This window comes from Aptenodytes forsteri, unplaced genomic scaffold, assembly GCF_000699145.1.
Source record: "Aptenodytes forsteri isolate BGI_AS27 unplaced genomic scaffold, ASM69914v1 Scaffold29, whole genome shotgun sequence".
In the NCBI taxonomy this organism is placed as follows: Eukaryota; Metazoa; Chordata; class Aves; order Sphenisciformes; family Spheniscidae; genus Aptenodytes; species Aptenodytes forsteri.
The window spans coordinates 2,362,284-2,382,768 of record NW_008794520.1 but is presented as its reverse complement, the minus strand read 5'-3'; the positions used below and the strand labels follow the sequence as shown (position 1 = coordinate 2,382,768).

The window sequence follows — 20,485 nt, the reverse complement described above, 5'->3', positions numbered from 1 at the left end:
AGCTGGGGGAAGAAGAAGGAAGGGGGGGACGTTTGGAGTGTTGTCTTCCCAAGTAACCATTACGCATGATGGAGCCCTGCTTTCCTGGAGATGGCTGAACACCTGCCTGCCGATGGGAAGGAGCGAATGAATTCCTTGTTTTGCTTTGCTTGCATGCGCGGCTTTTGCTTTACCTGTTAAACTGTCTTTATCTCAACCCACGAGTTTTCTCACTTTTACCCTTCCGACTCTCTCCCCCATCCCACCGGGGGGGGAGTGAGCGAGCGGCTGCGTGGTGCTCAGTTGCCGACTGAGGTTAAACCACGACACAAGGGAATATCTTCTGACGCAGAAGTGAACCCCATGCCTCTTGTTGTAGTCAGTCATTTTAAACCCAATGCCCCTACTATGTTCTCTGGGGTCTAGTGGGCACAGAGGAGGTCCAGGGAAGCTCAGGAGCTTTGGCCCTTGCATTAGCACTGTCTGGGACATGGCTACATGGTTCCCTTATTCCCCCTCTCTCCCTTCAAGTCCCCTGTCACGTGAAGGTGGTCTTTGCCCCTGGGAAGAATAAGAGGTTTGACTCACTTGGGTCTGGCACGTGTCCATCATGATGTTACTGTGCACAAGGGTGTTTAGTGCGTATGTTGGGAGCTTCAAATCTATTGATTGCTTGCAGAGCCTTGCCTCTCACAGTGGAAACCCAGGCTGTTTGAAACCTTCTTTTAAATATATGCTATATTGTTTCAGGTGGCCAAAGTTTTACTTTACTTCTCTAGCAAATATCTTCCAGCTCCTAAACGAGAACTTTGGGAAAACCGCTCCCACAATGCAACTTAAAAATCACCCTGCAGAGACCTTACGTTCCTCAGCCTAAATCCAGCCTTCAGTGTGTCTTGAGTTATGAGGTTGTCTAGACCACTAATAGAGGAGCAGGGGAATTTACACCAAAAGGCATAAACAAGCCAACAATAAAAATAACCATTTATCTCTTCTTCCTCCCCAATGTCTTACTCCAAAGGTCACTGTGTTCTCTCGTGGAAGCAAAGCTCTATAATGTGAGTTTAGACACTTTAGGCTAAATCCCAGAGTTCTTACTCCCTTTTCCCTGAGTAACTTTGGTGGATTTTTAGTTTGCATTTTTTCCTTGGATAAGGTCTGAGAAATAAGCAGGGGCTCCAGAACAGAGCTGTTGGTCAGAGAAAAGCCCAGGTCAGTGGGGCACGTGCTGCATGGCTCCCTGCTCAAACCGGGGTGACTCACGCCATAGCGTTAGGAAAGAAACAAGCTCCCAGCCTCACATTCTTCCTATTTTACAGATGAGGTTTGCTTACAATAGCTTCAGCTCAGTGGACCAAAAATGCAGGTTACAGGAGGGTACATCTAGCTCCGTGCAATCTTACATGCAGCAAGGGCTGAACAGACAGGTTCCCTCTGTGCAGAAAGCAGCCTGCAGAGCCCAGCGACCAGTTTATGAAAGCAAACCCTCGCCCATGTCACTACGACACCATGTTTTACCAAGTAGCAGGTCTAACACCATCTAGAAATAAGTACAGCTGTTTAGGAAGAGCGGGACAAACATCACTCCCCAAAAGCTTCCCCTTGCAGAGCTTCCTGTAGAAACCCAACTGCCTTGTAAAGATGCCATTGCATGGGACAGCTACTGCCTTTCCTCTCATTTCACTGAGCTCCGGCCCCAAATCTCTCACTAAGATTATTCTGCAGACAGGATGAAGCATTTTACAGGGTTCGGTTTGGCCCAGAAGTTGTTTGGGATTGCCTGGGTTTTTGGAAAACGCAGCTCCCGCGGCGCGGGGTCCCTGGCTGCAGGGACGTTGTGCAGGCTTCCTGCTGCCTTCCCAGGTTCTGCCGCTAAAAAAATAATATCCCTTGCCTCCTTTGCACTTCCAAATCATACAACATGTTTTGTCAATGTCCACCGTTGTTTAAAGCCCCTCCGGGCTCCTGCTGGGGACATTATTTCTCTCCGAGTTTCATAGGCAGCGGGGGATTCTTCCTGATTTTAAAGAGGGCTCCCATGGATCGTGAATAATCTGTGATGTTCCTAACATAAGCCTTATCCAGCTGTCTTGTAACACACAGAAGGGCTCACATCTGAAAATTCAACCGGCAATCTGAGTGATCTGTGGGCATTTTGAAATGCTTTGAATCAGAAAGAGGAAAGTTGGCAGGTCACCCAAAGAAACCACTGTGCACACAGCAGTTTCAATACGCTTATTGGAAAATAATGTCTTTCCGAAAGTTTGCTAAACATTTGCTCGTCCTTAGCCCTCAAAGGCCATACCTCAGCTGTTGTAACTCAGGCCAACCCATCTCTTCTAGATTAATACTACATAGCACATAGAAAGATGCCCACTTTGATGTAGAGACAGCCAAGCGAGGGAGAGCAATGATGCACCTTGCCTAGGACTCAAGCCGATGTCCTCCAGGGCTGTGAGCAAGAGGCAGCTCCCCTGGTCAGGCAAACATTTCTAGACTCGTTCTTCCAGATAGACGTTCTCTGTGTACCCCAGGTGGTATCTTCCCTTAGGACATCCACATAGCTTTCTGCTCTGTTACCCTAGGGACATATGGCCATTTCTCCGTGGAGGACAGGCTAAGCTGGCTTGCATCTGGACACCCTGAAGCAAATGGGAGCAGACCAAGCACCTCTCTGCAGGGGCATGCTGGTGTAGCCATGGCATAGGAGAGATGCTTTATATTTACCAGCTGTGTCTGCACCTCATCTAATACCTCCCCTTTTTCCTTTTTAAATACAGAAGAAGGGAAAAGGGATACCATTATTTAACTCCCTAACAGAATAATTTATATAAATAGTTTACAAAACAATCGGGTGCAGTTTATCAGAAAGATTCATACAAAGAAAGGATCTTCAAGTCCAACGGAGCAAAATGCTCACTGATAATGACCACACATACACATAAGCATATACAGCGTATCCACCACATACTGATTAATGAAGGAAAAGATGAACTGTAAAATAGGTAAATAAAAAGCTGGAGAATCACCGAATTAGAATGCTGTGTATGCATTAAAAAGTGATCGATGTATTTATCAATAACTATAAAAAATTAGCCTCACCTCAGGACAGGCATTTTGGCCACAAAAAAACTTAATAACAACATCTCTTTCTCTGCCACACTCAATTACATTGATCACTATTTCAACACATTCTGAAGGATTGGGGTAGATCATAGGGCAAGAGTTTGAGGATTTTACTCCTCCTTTTGCCACTGATTGATTGCATTAACAACCAAGGCAAGTCAGATTTCTGCTACGTTTCACAGTTTCCTTTTTGTAAGTGGGGATAATATTTCTTACAAGTTTTTGTAAAGCAGTTTGAGATCTTGGAGAGAAAGCAGCTATTTAAATGTTCTATGTTATTATTTTAGGCCCTGATTCAGGAAAACATATAAGTATATGTTTAAAACCTGCTGCTTTAATGGGTCAAAAGCGCCTACTTTAGGCTAAGCTCATATTGATGTGGTCTTTCTCAAAAAGCTGCCCTAAACCTTCCAATTATCCCTATTAAAAATACAGCCCGTTGAAGCTTACTTAAAAGATAGAGTTAATTTCTAAAAGGGGGAAAAAATGTAGCAAATTAATGGCAGCTCAGCATATTGAAGTGTTACCTTCCGTGTTTTATTCAGATGAAAGAGGCGTGCAGGATTACCCATGCCTTTTTGATTAGATGCATGCAGTAGACATTAGGTTCCCTTCAAAGATCCTTGGGCCGTACAGAGCCGGGAGCAGCTCCGTGTTGTCATCGGAAAAAAAAATCAAACTCTTTTTCTTGGAGCCAGGCTTCTTCCCCCGGCTCCCCCTCCCATATTTGTATATATTTCAAGAGGAGAGTCAGGCTTAGTTTGTTCATAAACTGCAGTTCCTGGGCGGACCCCACACACAGCTGGGCTTTAGCGGCTGGATCCGCCTTCCCGGCAAGCCTAGCCGGGAGCCTCACAAACTCGGGGCTCCGGGCTTGACAGCAGAAACGCAGGAGACTGGCTGCACCGAGGGAAGATGAATTGGTCAACGCCGTGAAGCTGGGCTTCTGGTCGCTGGCGGGATCCAGAAAATGGGTTACTGGAGGAGACCGGGTCTGCTTTCCTTACTGCTGCTCTCCTTCTGTGAGTAGAAAAATGTTTCTGGTTAGACAATGTTAAGCAACATACTCCGAGAGGTCGTTTATTTTTCCTTCCTCCAGCAAAATAGCTTATCTTTGATTTCTCCCCTGACAGCAATTAGCCGGAGGATTGGAAATAGCTGAGAATTTAGTAGAATACACTGCTACAACTGCATCAGCTGTGTATGTCTCTTACGGCGAAGGGCGAACATTTGCCTTGGTGGAAAGCGCTGCGTGCTTGCTTGGAGCAGCTTGCAGATGTCAGTGTTTACAGTGCAAAAATATATATAGGTCAGCATTACTTGTTGGAAGTTTTTATTTTATTGAGGGAGATTAAAAGCAACTGAAGTGCACCGCTGAACGATCTGGCTTCGACAGTGTCCAGATGTGGTGAAGTTTGCAGCTTAGAACTTTTATCTGCCCCGGTTCATGCACAGAATTAATCAAACTATTAAAGAAGGAAAGAAGTGGGGAGAGGGGGAGGAGAAGTGTCTTTGCAACAACATCTGGTTATTCGGCAAACCTTTCCAGCACTTACGTAAAGATTTCTTTGTAATAAGTGCCCTGTTTAGGTTTTGATAGCACTTCTTCAATACTGTAGATAAAACACTCCAGCAGCACTTGAAAACGTGCCCATCCATGGTTTAACTTCTCTTGTTTATATCTTGATGATTGTTTCATAACAGGGAATAGATTTGTATATGAGTGAGTGCTATATACGCATCTCCTAAGTATGTGTGTGTGTCTTTCTGTATATACAGTGCCTATGTATGTGTATACACACATATATCCCTATATAGTATATATTTATATATTTGCGTGGACAATGGCACTTTTTACAGTGAACTCTTTTACAAACACAGACCCGTTCCCCTCGCTATAGAAATTTCAATGCAACTAAAATTGCTTTTTGCTCAAAGCGATGAAGTAGGAGGATTATAATTCCAGTATTTTTGCATCCAGATGAAATAACGGGGGGCAGGGATCTGTATCTGCATTCACTTTACATGGGTCCCCCTATCTACAGGAATAGGGAATGAAAGAATATGATCGGTCTGTAATTTGTGTGTAGGCAAATACAACCCTTGGTGCAACTGTTGAAGCAGAGAGACCCAGATGGGGGGATTTAGGACATAAGGTCTGGCTGATTTTTCCAAAAGTTGCGGGGATAAATAGTATTCGTTATTGTAGACAATACCCTAAAGTGTGGTTTGAAATGCAGGATGCTATACCGATAACATCCTGCTAAATTAATCACATTTGGAGCAGAACTCAAGGAATTACTACAAGGTATTATTTAAAGCACAGTCTTGGGTTGTTTTTGGTAAGAAAGACGACCACTAATTATCCTTCAGAAATACCTAATTTTGGAGTTATTTAACTTATGGTTTCCTTTTTCTGAAAGGCAAGGTTTTAATCTGAAAGAAGCCAAACCAAAACATATCATGATTACTAAGTTCGTCTGAAAGGTTACGTGAGTGATATGATGACAAAATTTGCCTCTGTATGGGGAAAAAAAAATAAGCCAAGGCTTGCTCTCTCTGATTCAGCTCAACAATGATATATGTTTTCTGGGGCTATATCCACTTCCCTTGCATGTCGTGTTAAGATCAACCATACAGCCGTTCTGAGACAGTAAAAGTAGCCTGGGAGCCCATTTTGCATTGACATTAAGAGAGAAGGGAACAGCAAGTGCCCCAAAATGACAGAAAATACACGTTCAGTTATTCTTCAAGCAACAAATCCCACCACTCATCCAGCTTCTCTTTAAAGAGTAACAGCGCTGGCTTGGTGACAGCAGCAAAGTTGCTCCTCTTAGCACAGACATTTAAGACTTGCGATAGAGAACATGGCCCAGATTGCATCTCAGGTATCCCAGAACAACTCCCTCGAGGCCAGCTGAGCATCTTTAGGGACTTTGCTGCTCTCCCTAAGAGTTTACACTGGGGCAGCAGAGACCCCAGTTTGTGCTCCACGCTGCCTCTCTCTATCCCTTTAGTCACCAACATGGTTGAGTGGTCATCAGACAGCACATCTGACCGCTTTTGTCCATATGTGGTGGAAAAAAGGACTGTAGTCTGACAGACCGCTGAAAATTTCAGCTACTGGATTTCCCTAATTCTCCCTGGCCAGCCCTAGCAAGGCTTCAAAATATCTACCCTTAAACTTCTCCCCAGTGGCAGTGGCTGCCGGAGGGCAGCATTTTTATATGGCTTTCTCAGCAGAAGGTGCAGACAGGAGCTGTAGTTGCACCACTGCTAACACAAACACTCACGCAGGGGAGCAGGGAATCCTTCCAGCGCAGTTCTGGATTTACCTAGCCCAGGACAAAAAAAATACAAGGATCGTTCAGGATTGGAAAACCTGTCTTACAGTGTGGGGTCTGAAGGCTTTCAGTGTCTTTAGTTTGGCCAGGAGAGAGCTGGGAGGTGAGCTAGTCATCACCTATAACCAGGGCCCGGAGAGATGCTTTCTGGCAGAGGCTTCCTCTTCTATGGGACAGAGGAAGAACAAGATGTAGATGCTGGAAGCTGAAACCGGGTGCTTTTGTGTTAGAGCACAACACAGTAAAGTTGTTCCAGCAGGTAATTACTCAGGCTCAGGATGCGGTGGATTTTTGTTGCTCAAAAGCCTTCAATGACTGCAAGACTATCTGCTCGGTAGACTATAATCTAGAAGTTATGGACATGATATAGGGATTACTGTATTGTGCATGTGGAAACACTCTGGCCTTAAAGTTAATAATTAGGAGTTTTCCTGCCCTGTTTTACATCAGAATCGGGAAAGTCTCCCTCATGCTGTGTCTGTCAGGAATAGGGCTCAGGTCAGGCCACGCAAGCATGGTCTGAGCAAAATCTTGTCTCACGGAGAGGAGAGAAAAGCATCACAACTCTCTGAGCTGTTGAGACAACATCAAGAACATGAGCTAAGTGTCACTGGTGCGACGACAGCTCTCAGGGCATGAAGAGCCCCAGGAGCCCGGCAGAGTGCCTTTGGGCATCCAACCTCCAAAAGAGGACATGAAACTCAAAATCTGCCAGGGCACGTAGCACTTACCAAGGGAGAGCTGTACCCCATGGGATCTGCTGAAGCTCCAAAGAAAGAGAAAGAGGATTTGTGAAACAAGGGAAGGTTGCAGATCTGCTGCCCTGAGTCCAGAGCTCCCAGCTCCTGGGGTTTGGGTCTGCTTCCCAATAACTCGGTCTCCCATTGAAATGCTGGCTTGCTAAAATATTGTGACATTTTTTGCTGTGAGTCTCCTGGGCTCCCTTTGCCACTGTCCCTCAAGGCACTTTGATGGCTCCACAGAGAGCGCGTTCAAGGGGTTATCTCTTGGTAGATGGTGGCTCTCTGAAGCCACATGCTCTTTCCTGCTTATACAAACCAGCCCCTGTTCCCCCAGTGAGCCTCTGCGGCTAAACATACAGAGTGTATATAATTCATAAATCATGACAGGGAGCTCCCGGGCTGTCAGAAAAACATCTCTGGCTTTTGATCTGTTCAAGAAATCTCTGACCTATCCCAGGCTCCTCAGGCAGCTTGTTCAAGAAGTCAGCCTCTTATTTCTAAGGTCACCAGAGCTAAAACCAGGGGTTGTACTGCCACTGAAACATCAGCCTACTCCTCAGGCAGGGGAGCTATCGGGATTGCACCCCAACACCAACGTACACACAATTCAGGAACATGGGGTGAAACCTGAGCTGGTGAGAGGAGGAGGGAAGGAAAGGACGAAGGAAGAGTCACCCTCTGTTTCACAGGCAAATACATCCATTTGCAGAAAGGAGCTTCGCAGGTCAAAGGCTGAGCTGGAACAGCAGAGCAGACCTCTTCTCCCAGGCTACGCAGCACATGGAGGTGGGTGCTGCCCACCCGGGACACACGGCTGCAGGGTTGGTTATGACAATCCTTCTCAAGTAGCACCATATTTTGTTTTGGTGTTGTTTTAAGACAGTCAAAACACCAAGGAAGAAATTATCGCCCTCAAAACAAACCAAGCGGCTGCAAGGGCCCCATGTTGGCTGGGTGCAGGTAGCTGGATTGGGAGCAGGCACAGCATTCCACTGCCTGAAGGAGAAACTTGTGCATACTACCATGAGGCTAAATAAGAGCAAAGTTGCAATAAATTCTCCAGTTAGGAAATAAAAGGGGAAAACACAAGGAAAAAACTGACAATGCAAACCAGAGTCCTCTGCAGTGTTGGAAGTGGCATGAGACTCAGCAAGGCAAGTGACGGATTATTTTGAATTCACCTTTACACTTCTCCAAACCTGATGCTATAGTTTCAGCCCTTGGTGTAAGTTAGACTAACTGAAGGCTAAGAAAGCTAGCAGTGTACAGCTATGTCAGATTTATGAAAGCGGGCATTTCCTCTCCCCTTGCATCTTCAGCTTTGCTCAGACTTGAGACAGGCTGGTCATCATTAAAGCTGCTCAAATCTGTATTTTAGTGGGGGGCTTTGTAGAGGAAAGTCCTTTTTGAAATATAATTCCATGGAACTTGAAATTAAAACACACTGTTTTCTAAAAAAAACCCCCAAAACCCAAGCTGACTTTTACTGGTGTTTTACTGGTGTTATCACTATTTAATGATGGTCACAAAGACATTTTTGTGTGCTAGTATTAAAAAAGTTCAGCCAGCTGCAATCATGATACTTGTTACTCCCATTAGAGATGGAGTCCTGACCAGATGTGTCCCACATATTCACTGAATATGCAGAAAACAAACATTGGCATTAAAAACAGGTGACTGGGGGCTTTTATTCTGAGAAAGTGTTCAACTCTACTGCCTGTCCTCCACAGCTTTATATTGTTCCATGTTTTGCTCCGTCGAGTTTATTTCCTCGGGACATTATTTTCCTCTCCCCTTAGTGATAACTCTCTGCAATAACATTTGCTTTCAGCCGGGCTCCACAGTGTTGCAACTTGCCATAAACTAATGAACTCTCCCATAGATTGTCGTGTTTTCAAGGAAGCGCAACATCTGATCTTTTTATTAAAAAAAAACAGTCCCACCAAGGGACAAAATCAGCAGCTCCCACACACTTTGCTCTTTTCACATCCAGTGTTTAGCGCTGTGTGCCAAGTGAAAGCCTCGTGCTGGAAGGGGCCTCCATGTAGAGGGGAGATAACACCACTGGCTGCCTGCCTTATCAAACCTGTGGATTACAGCTACATTATCTCCGTGCTGGACCCCAACTGTGGGATAACATTTCCTTAGGGACCTTCAGGGGGAAGTGAAGGGGTGGCTGAAAGCTGTCTTGGCCCTGCTCGCATGCACATCCCTGAATTCAGAGACGACCGTTGTGATCCTGCCTCCGGAAAGGATCTGTAAGGTCCATCAGAGTCATATTTCTTGTTCGTCAGTTGGTTCATCTTTTTGTTACAGCTCATGTAGGGCTGAAACTCTCCTGCCAGCTGCTGGTAGCTGTCAAGCTTTTAGGGGAAGTGGGAGAGCCTGTTTATTGTGCAATCCCCTCTGCGGCCCATGCTCCCACCAATTACGCCACTCCAGGACTTACCCTTCCACGGAGCTGTTCCACTGCAGTGTTTTGCTTCCCATTGATAAGCCAGGAACATGCCTGACAAACGACAGCTGATATATACTACAGCAAATGCATCTCGGCGTTGGGGTAATTAATGTGTCCAGCTGTACACCGCAGCCTGCCAGTCTGCACTGGATGGAGGACTATCGCCCACGTGGATTCTAGCAGCTCTGAGGATATACCTCGACCCAAGTGTTACCCTTGAGTAGACAGGATTATTTACAGCTGGACTCAAGATTGAAATAATAATCATTAAAAAAAAAAAGATGTTTTCAATATTTCTGCTGTGCAATTTGCAGCTATCAGCAGGAGCAAGCTGTAATGGGGAGCTGACGTGCGGCTGCAGTGGTGGCAGCTGCTGGGTGTCACTTTGCAGAGTCCCGTGCTCCAGTTCAACCCACGCCTTGGCCATGACTCTGGAAGTGGTTGAACCAGCTTCATACTGGACATGCTCTGCCTGGGCCTGTGGCAAGACCTCTCACCTTGCCATGCTGTGGATGGAGATGCTCCCTTTAGCTCCATGTCGTTTACTCTCCACCAGGTCCAAAACTCCAGCTCTTCTGGGTAAGCAGAGGTCCAAAGAAAGCCATCCCCAGCAGCTTCCACCCCGGCTACAGAGTCAGTGCTGATGAGGCCTGAAGGTGTCTGAAGGAAACGCCTGCCCACCTTCACTCAGCCTGCAAAGAGCTGTTGTCCTTCCCTTGCAACATATGATGGCAAGTCCTCTGACCATGCCTGGGAGCTGAAGAGTCCGTGCCTTCAGGACCATCACACCCTAATACATGCCCTGCATGCAAAGCAGTGCTGACGCAGTTGTGCCAGCAAGCATGGCAGTCAGTAAACAGGGCTGGCTTATTGCCCTGGTCCAGGGTCCAGGCGGGGCTGAGCCCTGAAGCACTCACCTGAAGTGACACTGACTGATGTGATCCGATCGTTGACAAGGCATCTCCTTGCCCCAGTATCTGAGCATCTCTGAATCTTTTCAGTTCCCCCAATACCCCTGCGAAGATGTTCCCTCTGGGAACAACACACTTTTCTTATATCTTTGCTTCTGGGAGGCCCAGGGACATCTGCTGAAGTTCCTGGCCTGCTGGTTGTTACACCACTAAAAGGGGCCTTTTCCTTAGATCGACAATGCAAAACCCTGAGATTTTGATAGGGATCCCTTCTCACTTCAGCCATCCCAAACCAGACAGCTTGACTGTGTCCTGCATTGCCTTGGGGCACCATGCACCCCATCAGAAAGAGGATACTGCCAATGTGAATTCATACCGTGCCTGGCACTGGAAATCCAGAGAAGCATTTCTTCTCTTTTCCTGCAAAATCAGGAACTCGGACCCCTTCCCAGGAACACTTCTTGGGAGTGCCATGACCACAAGTCCTTCTGGGGTCTTTACAACTATTACAGGTATAGGTATGTCTTTTAAAAGATCCATTGCTGTTTTCAGGTGGATCATTTAATAAAATGCCACCCATGCAGAATGAATGCCTGTGTCCTCTGACAAGTGTTTGACAGAGCAGGTCACCAGCCAATGCAGCTGGGACACGATGAGGAACATCTGTCTGATGTTGCTTGATAAAACTTGCTGCCTGGGAGACTCTGAACACCAGCATCCAGCGTGGAAGAAACTGAATCAGCCGCTGTCTTGCTGCGTAAAGCATTTTTTCCACGCTAGATCTATCCCAAAATTAGCCCCAACCAGTCCACGATAGCAAACAAGACCCTTCTTCTTACAATAGGAAGTGACACACAGAGCCATAAGCAACGAGCAGTTGAATGAATCATCCTTCTTCAAATAGACCCAGGGTACAAGCGTCCACAGAAATAAGACCAATGGATCCCTTGGGAGCTCAGTTCCTGCCATGTCTTTAATTTGTCAAAAGGCACCCGGTGGTGGTAGAAAACGGTCACAGACATTCCCACCAGAGGCACAAGATATTTGCTTGGGGGTGAGATCTCCCTGGCACACGTTTACTCTCATTTTGTATATGTGCCCTGTGCTCACCTGTTTGTAAAAGAGCGGCACAAGCTTTTCTTTCACCCTCGCCGGAGCTATTACCTCTGCAACAGGCTGTGGCCTGGGAGGCAGCTCCTGGGCAGAAGTACTGCTCAGCAATGTTCAGACCGCGACATGTTTCAGGAGGTATCCTGGGGCAGGACGCTGAGTTGAAAAGGCAATGTGCTACTGCAAAATGATGAGATCTCAGAGCGGGAGATGGTGAACGGAGAACATTCCCCTCTTTGTCCGTTCCTCCACGCTGGAGGAGCAGCTTCGGCCCCTGCACCTTGTCCCCTCCAGCTGCCGAGGCTCCCTGGAGCTGGGCTGCAGCTCTGCCAAGGGGCTGGGGCTTGCAGGAACCCTCTCCTTCTCCTGCAAAAGGGGTCTCTGGAGAGGCATCGCACAGACACGCAAGCTTCCGTTACTTTCATGTGCAGAGAAAAAGCACTTCAGGCCCTGTCAACAGGACACTTGGTCCCATTCCTGCAAAAATTCCTTTCCAAAAACCTGCTCCCTCTGCCCTTCTGCCATAGCCCTCTTCTACTTTAGAAAAATGGAAAATATTCAAGTTGAATTCAACCCTATTGGGCAGTGCTTTTTGGTAGGTTACAACACAAGCTCCTTAAAAGATATTTTTTTAAGAGATCAAGAAAGAAATGAAAGAGAAGAACACACCATCTATTTACGTGCTAAATGTGGGACGCTTTAGGAAAAGTGAGAAAGTTTTTAGCGCCTGTAATCCAGGCTAGCCTCAAGTTCAAGTTCCCTCTGACAGCACAAATTACTTAATTACTGTTAGATCCTGTCTACATGAGGGCAGAACTCGACTCTACGTAATAATTCTAACAGACATAAAGAACAGGCAGTGCTGGAACAACTTGATGACAGCACATTGACGGAGAATTAACAGAGCATCTCTGCCCCGGCAGCTCGTCGCACATCCCTTGCAAGTCTTGCTTCTCCTTGGGAATCAAAATCATACAAATGCAAAAAAATACAAACTAGTCAATCACGAAAAGTCCACCCGAGATATGAAGAGCAGCTCCAGTCTAACATCTCTTTGTGGGCTCATCGAAGTCCTTCTAGCAGATGGTAAATCAAACGTGTGCCAGGAATTTCAAGTGCTCCTCAGGAAGTTCATCTAAATCATCAGTAAACCATTTGCACTTAAAACAGAGCAAACCCTGTTGCCCAAATGTGACCCAGATAATGTTTCTGACATGTTTACCTATTTGGATGATATTTTTAAATTTCACTTCCATCTATTCACAGAGATCCAGGATTCCTGCAGAGCCTGAAAAATACATATAAAACTGAATTTCACAGTATAATATGATGACAAGAGTAAAAAAAACCTGCTGTGCTGTAGTTTTACTTGGATTGCAGTAGTCAAGACAGAGCAACGTCTGCAACTGACTTGCAGCTCACTTGTTTTTGGTGTTATGTTGATTGCTGCTGCTTTTTCTATGTAGAGAGAGGGACTCGTCTCTGCTGGGTCTTCCTGAGAATGAGATGCAGAAGCTGCAGTTGAATAAACCAGATATAGGATACGCTGTTGATGGCTCTGCAGAAACAAGACCAACAAAAACGATGGCAACAGCATTATGGAGTCAGTTGACTCTTACCTTCTGCCATTCAGCTCCCAGACCTGCAAGTGCTGTTAAATCCTCAGCAATTTCTGCAACGACTTGTGACAAGATGAGCTCAAACCACCCGTGCGTGACCAGGCTGTGACTCCTTCTCCCAAGCAGTGTGGGAGGTGGGAAGAAGGGACTCATTTTTAAGACCAGGATTTAGTCAAAACCGGATCACTGCAAAGTGCTCTTCAAAGGGCTGAAATGTCAGAGCCCTCTGAAAACGCGGCGTGCGAATCCCCATTCATCAGAAGGCACTTTCCACGGGGGACATGCTAGCTTAGCCCTCTGCAAACCCCACCAGCACCTTATGCACACCATGCCATGGCATATGCTAATGCATTGCTTTACCCTGCAAAGCCCCAGATAAACAGAGGCACCAGCAGAGCTGCTAAAATTGGTTATGAACATTGTCCTCTGCAGTTTTCCCCCTCCTCAGACCTTGAATAAATTGCTGTGCTTTCCATAACACCGGGAGAAGTGGCATGTTCCTCTCACGTGCTGTCTGGGCTGGTGGGATTTGCTGTGGCGGTGGGTCCGTGGCGTGGCGCTGGTGGAGGTAACCACATGCGACTGGGTGTATATATGGTTTCTCCTTGGACTGACCCCCAGCTGTGGGGGGGGTTCCCCTCCCAGCCCCCAGACTTGTTGTTCAGGCTGCACTGCTGGCTTAACTTGCTCTCTCAGGGCTTTTCCAATGCCATGCATGGGTGGGAAGGACAGCAAAGATACGAAAGAGAAAGGAATAGGGGCAATAGGTGCAATGAAAGGGACTTCTTGTCAGCCGAGATCTTGTGTTGCACCTTCAGACACAGGACGGCCGCAAGCCTTCGTTTGCGTCGTAGCTTCTCGCGTTTGACTTTCATAGCCCAGTACTTAAGCAGCAGCTGCTGGTTAACGCTTAATGGGATAAGTACAGTTATTACCGGGCAAACTCACAACTGCTTTTGTCTGCCAGGGCAGTTTTTGCCTGGCATGGTAACGGCTCTGGAGGTACCAGCCGTAATTACACAGCAACCCGCCACAGCCAGCACACACTCGGCACTTAGGGAGTGAAAAAACCTTGTGTTAAGCTGCTGTCCTGTGCGACTTGAGGGACTCCTGTGCTAACCTTCAACCCTGCCTCGGGCCACCTTTTCAATGAGGGCTGTGGGGCATTGAGTACTCCTGCAGACCCCGTCCCTGCTCATCTCCTGAGGGGATAAGTGAGCCTCCAGAATGGTGGACAAACCCCTAACTTGTGGGTTTCCTCCTGGTTTTAGGACAACTTTGCTCATCCAGTGAGTCGGCACAAGGCTAGGTGACACTCATGCGGAGCTGTGAACTTGCCCACCAGCATCGCCTTCAGGGCTGTCCTGTCCTGCCCCTTCACAACCCATCATCTGCACCGGGGATCACGGCTTGGTGCCACCTTTATGTTCCAATTGCAGCCCGGCAAGTGGCAAACGCTGTTAGGTTTGCCCAGCGTTACATAGGCCCAGCCAGGCCTAATTCAACAATTCAGCTTAACTTGGACTAAGCTGCTTGCCTGGGTGAAGCAGGTGCTTGAGTGCCTTAGGGGCTTACTGAAAAAAAATGCAAATAACATGCAACTGGGTGTTGCCACCGACTTTACTGATGTTTCAGTGAAGGTTAAGTGCATCGGTGAAATGGATTCAGAAATACACACAACATTTTCAGACATTGCTGAATGTTTCAAAGACACTGAGAAGAACGAACAAAATGGTACAGGGCCACCAGGTCTGTGTTTTATCCATTCCGCGTTCCCCCATCCTCAACGTCTCAGGGTGCAAACTGGTGTTAATGGGAAGGATGTTGTCTGTAACACCAGAAAGAAGAGTGCTCCTGAAAGAGCTTGAGTTCAGAGTCTAATGGGTGTATAGTTTTTGCCTCACCTGGTACTTAATAGTCCTTCCAAAGCTGGGCAAGGGCAGAACAACCTCCCTGTCATGTTGGGCCGGGTCCTGCTGGGCTTCGGGAGCTCAGGACTGAAGGGCTGGCTTGCTTTGTTTTTTCAAACTTTAATGCCAAACTTTCTTTGGTGAGTAATAATTTTCACATTTGAAGGAATCCTCCAGCTAAAAGAGAAACAATATGCCAGCGTAATGCGTTTCAAGGAGCAGCAGGAATCTGCAAAGATACTTAAAAATAATTAAGTAAAATAAACTTTATCTTAATAATTTCATGTGGAGAGTAAACAGAGAGGATTTGCTTATAACGCCCTGTCATGTACAACATGCAATTTTTCCGTAACTCTTTTCTAATGAGTTGCATGAGAGCCTGGATGCAAAGTAGCCGCCTGGAGATGGGGAAGATCCTCCAGGAATTGCTTTGCATGTGGAAATGAATTTCAGTTCAGCCACTTCAGAACATTTTTTTTGTTTACTTTCCACTGACATGAAATCAGCCGCGATTGTATCGCATGCGGGATTGGTTAGCCGGTTACATAATGCTTAATAAATCCAAGAGAAATAATATAAAACACATCACCCAGTCTGGGAAGAGTAACAGTATCTCAGCCAGTGTCACTAACCCACCCGGGCCAGGCATCGGGGAAGCATCTGAACCGATGCTGGGGGGATGCAGGGCCATGCCGCTGCGTGATAGATGCGATTAGGAAAAATGCTTGTGGCATGTTTATAAGCCTTGAAGATAGACAGATTGCCTGGGCAGACCATGTGTAATGGTAAGGGTATATCAAAAAGCAGAGCTCACATTCCCGCAGGGAGGGCAGTTCACCCCGTCCCGCAGGGCAAGGCAGGCACGTGCTCGCGCGCCCAGCTCCAGCTGTATCTGCTGCTCGTGTAAGGTATTACCTCACCCTATTAATTTTCCTCTGGGTAATTCGTAAAATCATAATGGCCCTGTAAACAGAAAGGGCAAGATTTGGTGATTAAATTATTTACCACAGATTATTTCCGCAGTGGCGGTGTGGAGGAGAGAGGACATTGCGCTGAGGTGTCAGTGCTGGTGGTCCCCGAGGAGCGAGAAGGGAGATGACCCAGGATGGGGCTGCCAGGCTAAACACAAAACGGTGGTGCTGACTTGCACCCAAAAAAATGAGGTGTGCATGAAGAGTGCAGGTACATCCAGCTCTGCAGGGCCAGCGCCCTGGCTCTCCCAGGAAAGCTGTCCAACCCATGGGTGCATCACCCCAAGCACCCTCCACTGCTTTGCACGGACCAACTCTTCTCCTCCTTTCCCATGTTTCCCTGTGTGCTCTGCTCTCCCGCTTTGCTTCTAGTCCCAGGGGAGACCTGCTGCTGCCTTCACCCACGCTGTGGCTAAATATCAACAGAGGAAAAGCTGGGGACGAAGGGGTTAATTACTACGGGCTCAGCACAAGCCAAGTCTGTAAGTGACTCCCTATTGCTATTTCGAAAAGAGGCTGCCTGGAAAGGGAAAGGAGGGAAAAAAAAAAAAAAAAAAAAAAAGAGAGGTTTACTTTACAACCATCATTATTTCATCTGCAGAGTTTATACAATGGAAAATAAAAGCCAGGGTACGCGGAGTCAAATCATTTCTGTTTCATTAATGGTATGGAAATCGTTTTGTTTTTATAGGGGAAAAACAAATGTGAACTTGATGTGTGTGTGCGCGCGCGCACATGCAACTCCCTTCATTGCAAAGGGCAGAGCAGTGAAATCCAGAAATAAAAAATGACTCAGAGGCCGTAGGATCTATGAGTCAGTTGAGCTGTTGTTGTTTTTAAACACAAGCGAGAGCACAATATGGCAGATAATTGCCCATGCTGCCCTCCTGCCACAGGCGTCCCTGCCAGCCCAGCCATCCTGCAGCAGCACACCTGCTCCCTGCCAGCCCGCGCTGGCGGTGGGCACCGGCCGGACTCTGGACCAGCACCCAGACCTCCAGGACAAACGAGGGCCCAGAGGGATGGAGCGTGGGTTGTCCCAGCAGGAGCAGCTTTGGGGGACAGAAAGTGAAATCTGGGGCAGGAAACTTGAGATCTCCTGGAGGGGAAGCATCTTGCTGCGGGTGGAGGAGAAGGGTCCTTGGTGTTACCTAATTTCAGTGCCTCGGGCATGAACAAGATGGGATGTCGTGGTGGATGGAGGAGACAAGCGGCTCCAAGGGCAGATGGAGGAGCGTGGGGTCGGACGCGCTCTCCCTGTCCTCACCCACAGGCACAGACATCAACTGACCGAAATCAAAGAGAAACCCCTCCGGCCAAATCCTCCTCACCGAGCACCGGGCATCCAGCTTACCCGGATGGTGCCAGCTTTGTTGGGGCACGACCCTGGGATACCTCTGTATGAAACGTCCCAAGGCCCCAAAAGCTGAGTCATTGCACTGACACGTAGACAACTTGCGAAAGGTACCCAAGAAATACCGGAGATTACCAAAGCAGAAGGACGGACAATATTCTGCAGAGCTCGTCTCTCCCTGGGGTGAAGTTAGATCATGATGTAATTTAAGCATCTGAAAGAGATTGGAGAAGTCTGCTGGTACGATCCATACCCAATTTACTTTGTAATGGGACTAAGCAGTATTTGCTAAACACTTAATTTAAAGGGATATTTTCACAAAGGAAAAATAAGTGGTGGAATAAGTCAGTTACCAGCCTGTTTGAAGAAGGTCCAAGCAAACCAGAAACGTATACTGCATGTCTTTCTGGCACCGGGAAACACTGATGTCTAACGCAATCAAAATCAGTCCCTTTTTATTCACCAGGAAACTTTACTGGCTCACTCCTTGCTCCATACTGTACTCTGCCAAGTACAGTATTTATTATGCAGGACGATGTGGGACCACATACCTGAGGGCAGAGCCTGGTCCTCTGAACCGAATGCAGCGTAAGCGCTGCTGGGCTTCCTGTGGGAGCCGGGGGCTTGTGCCTCACAGGGGCAAAAAATGGGATAGTAAGCTTTTTCAGCTCCATTTGGTCTGCCCTACCTCTCCCATGAAGATGAAGATACAGTGTTTGTAAAACACATGGATGGAGAACAGCGGCCCGATACTAAAAAGCTCTTCGGTTCAGCAGCGGAAAATAGCACCAGATCCCATCACTGGAGAACAGAACTGAGCTGGAGGAAGCCAAACTCCATCCAAAATAAAAGTACAACAGCTTGAGGTCTAGTTCTGGGGAGATCCTGCAGCACTGCTGGATGCTGCAGTGAGACCGGGAGCTTTCCAACAGATCGGATCTAGCTCAAGCCGGAGCTGACTGCGGGAAATCTGGGACCTCTGTTAGGTCACGCTGAACAATTGCAATGGGGACTTCTGACCCTGCATAGGATCTCCTGGAAATCAGGGACATAGGAATTACCCTGTCATAGCCCATCCATGGCACTGATGGTTGCTTTGTGGAGGGGGGAACTCAGGAGTAACCTACCAATGGAGAACACCAAGGTCCTGGTGTTCTCACATGGGTCAGTGAGAGAGCAGAGCCCATCAGCCCTGCTGTTGTTTTAATCTTAAAAACAAGTACGGTATATAATAGGGAAGGAATTTGTTTGTTCTCATAATAATTTTATGAGAGGCTCTGTTATTGCGTAGTCATGTCGCTAGCCATGGATGAAAGCCCAAGGCAAAGCTTAATCCTGAACTCGGCGGCGGATGAAGGACTCGCTGCTGAGCCCGAGCTCACCCAGATGGGAAAGCAGGTCTCAGCACAGGTTGGGTTTCCATCAAGGCACTTACCCAGGGGTTTCCAGGAGCAACGTGGCTGCAGGGTTGAGATACAGGTGCTCCCCAATCCTGCGTTTAAGCGTGCTGCTGGTTAAAGAAAGCCACACAGCACGGCAGCTAATCTCCCAGGCCTTAGTCTGTCTGAGTGCAAAGCCTGGGGATTACAGGTTGACTGACCTGCGTGGAAAAGATGATGCAGAGAGCTCCCAGAGCTGCTGCAGTAATGTCAAGCTGGGAAGACCTCTGCAATTGCTGAGTTAGCATCAGCTCCACCCTGGGATGATTAAAGATACACAGACAAGAGGGGGTAGACCTCACTGTAAAGCATTTATGACCTAAAAATGATCAATTTTTCTTTGTCCTTGAAAAAATAAAAGCAATTTAAGGGCAAATTGCCCTTTAATTGTGGAAGGTTCCCTTCCACCTTGGGAGGGGGAGAGCTGGAGGGGCGCAAGTGCTTTAGCATCTCACACCAAGCGCTTTTCCTTAAGCCCATCTGATGTTTAGTTGTCACAAGACAGCACGCCAGAGAGAATATTTGAGAACTAAAACTGCTCATTCTGCCCCACAGCGAAAATGCATTGCATGTACATGCCATTGCTTTGGCTACGAAGCGCCTTCTCCTTCCCTGTAACGAATGCACCGTGCCTCCACCTCTGTGCACCCCAGGCTCGCTCCTTAGTGATTCACCCTCCTTGGCGACTGCAGCATGCAGAAAGCTGGAGCCAAAGTTAGGTGGTGGATGACCTACCTGCTATCTGGGGCTGCACTGGTAGAGGTGAGCTAATTAGAGCCCTATTTATCCCACTGGGTTCTTACAGCTGCAGTCACCATTGGCAGCTGAGCACCTGGCAAGCGAGCAAAAAGCTCATCTGTTGGGAGCTGACTGCTTCTGTGGCTGCAGTGATGGGACTGGTATGAAATTCTCTTGGAGAGCTGTTTTAGATGACTCTTTTATGGGGGAAGAGGATGGGTTATTGACTACAGCGGTGGTGCTTCAATGGGCCTTGCAGGTGGCCAAGCAGAAAGCATGGATGCCCTGTGGGCAACGAGAGGCTGGACGGCTGCCCCAACACACGTGAAAAAATATCCTGCTGTCCTTGGGTGGTGGTATCACCCCTGCTGCTCTTGCAGGGGAGACTCAGGCACTTCTGGCATAGTTTTTTCCTTTATTCCTCTACTTGAAAATCGGCTCGTATTCTCTCAGTAACCTCTCTGGGGTCCCAGTTATAGATACCAGAAGACTTGATCCTGTTCTCATGCACAAGAGAACAAGCCTTCCTATTGATAGGAAGCCAAGCTCACTGTGAGCCCACCTATCGGTGACTTCAAACCATCTTTCTAACTGTCATTCCACTATAACGACTAACTGTACTATTTATTGGCTCACATCACATCCTTATGGCTTCAATTTATTTTTGGAAAACTCAACCCACATTTAATTAGTTTATAGTTTGTTCCAAGTTTTGCTTATCCAGCTTTTTTTTGTCTTTTTTTTTTTTTTTTTTTTTTGAAGTTTTTTTTTTGTTGTTTAGAT

The 20,485-nt window shown here is 47.2% G+C and overlaps 1 protein-coding gene across 1 annotated transcript in view; it reads left to right on the top strand.

Moving 5' to 3' along the window:
• The first annotated feature begins 3,933 nt into the window (after positions 1 to 3,933).
• LOC103908596 (TGF-beta receptor type-2-like) overlaps positions 3,934 to 20,485 on the top strand; it is a 34,177-nt gene continuing 17,625 nt past the window's right edge. The window contains exon 1 of the mRNA XM_009290992.2: positions 3,934 to 4,127. Coding sequence (XP_009289267.1) covers positions 4,076 to 4,127 — 52 coding nt within the window. The 5' untranslated portion in view covers positions 3,934 to 4,075. The remainder of the gene's footprint in view (positions 4,128 to 20,485) is intronic.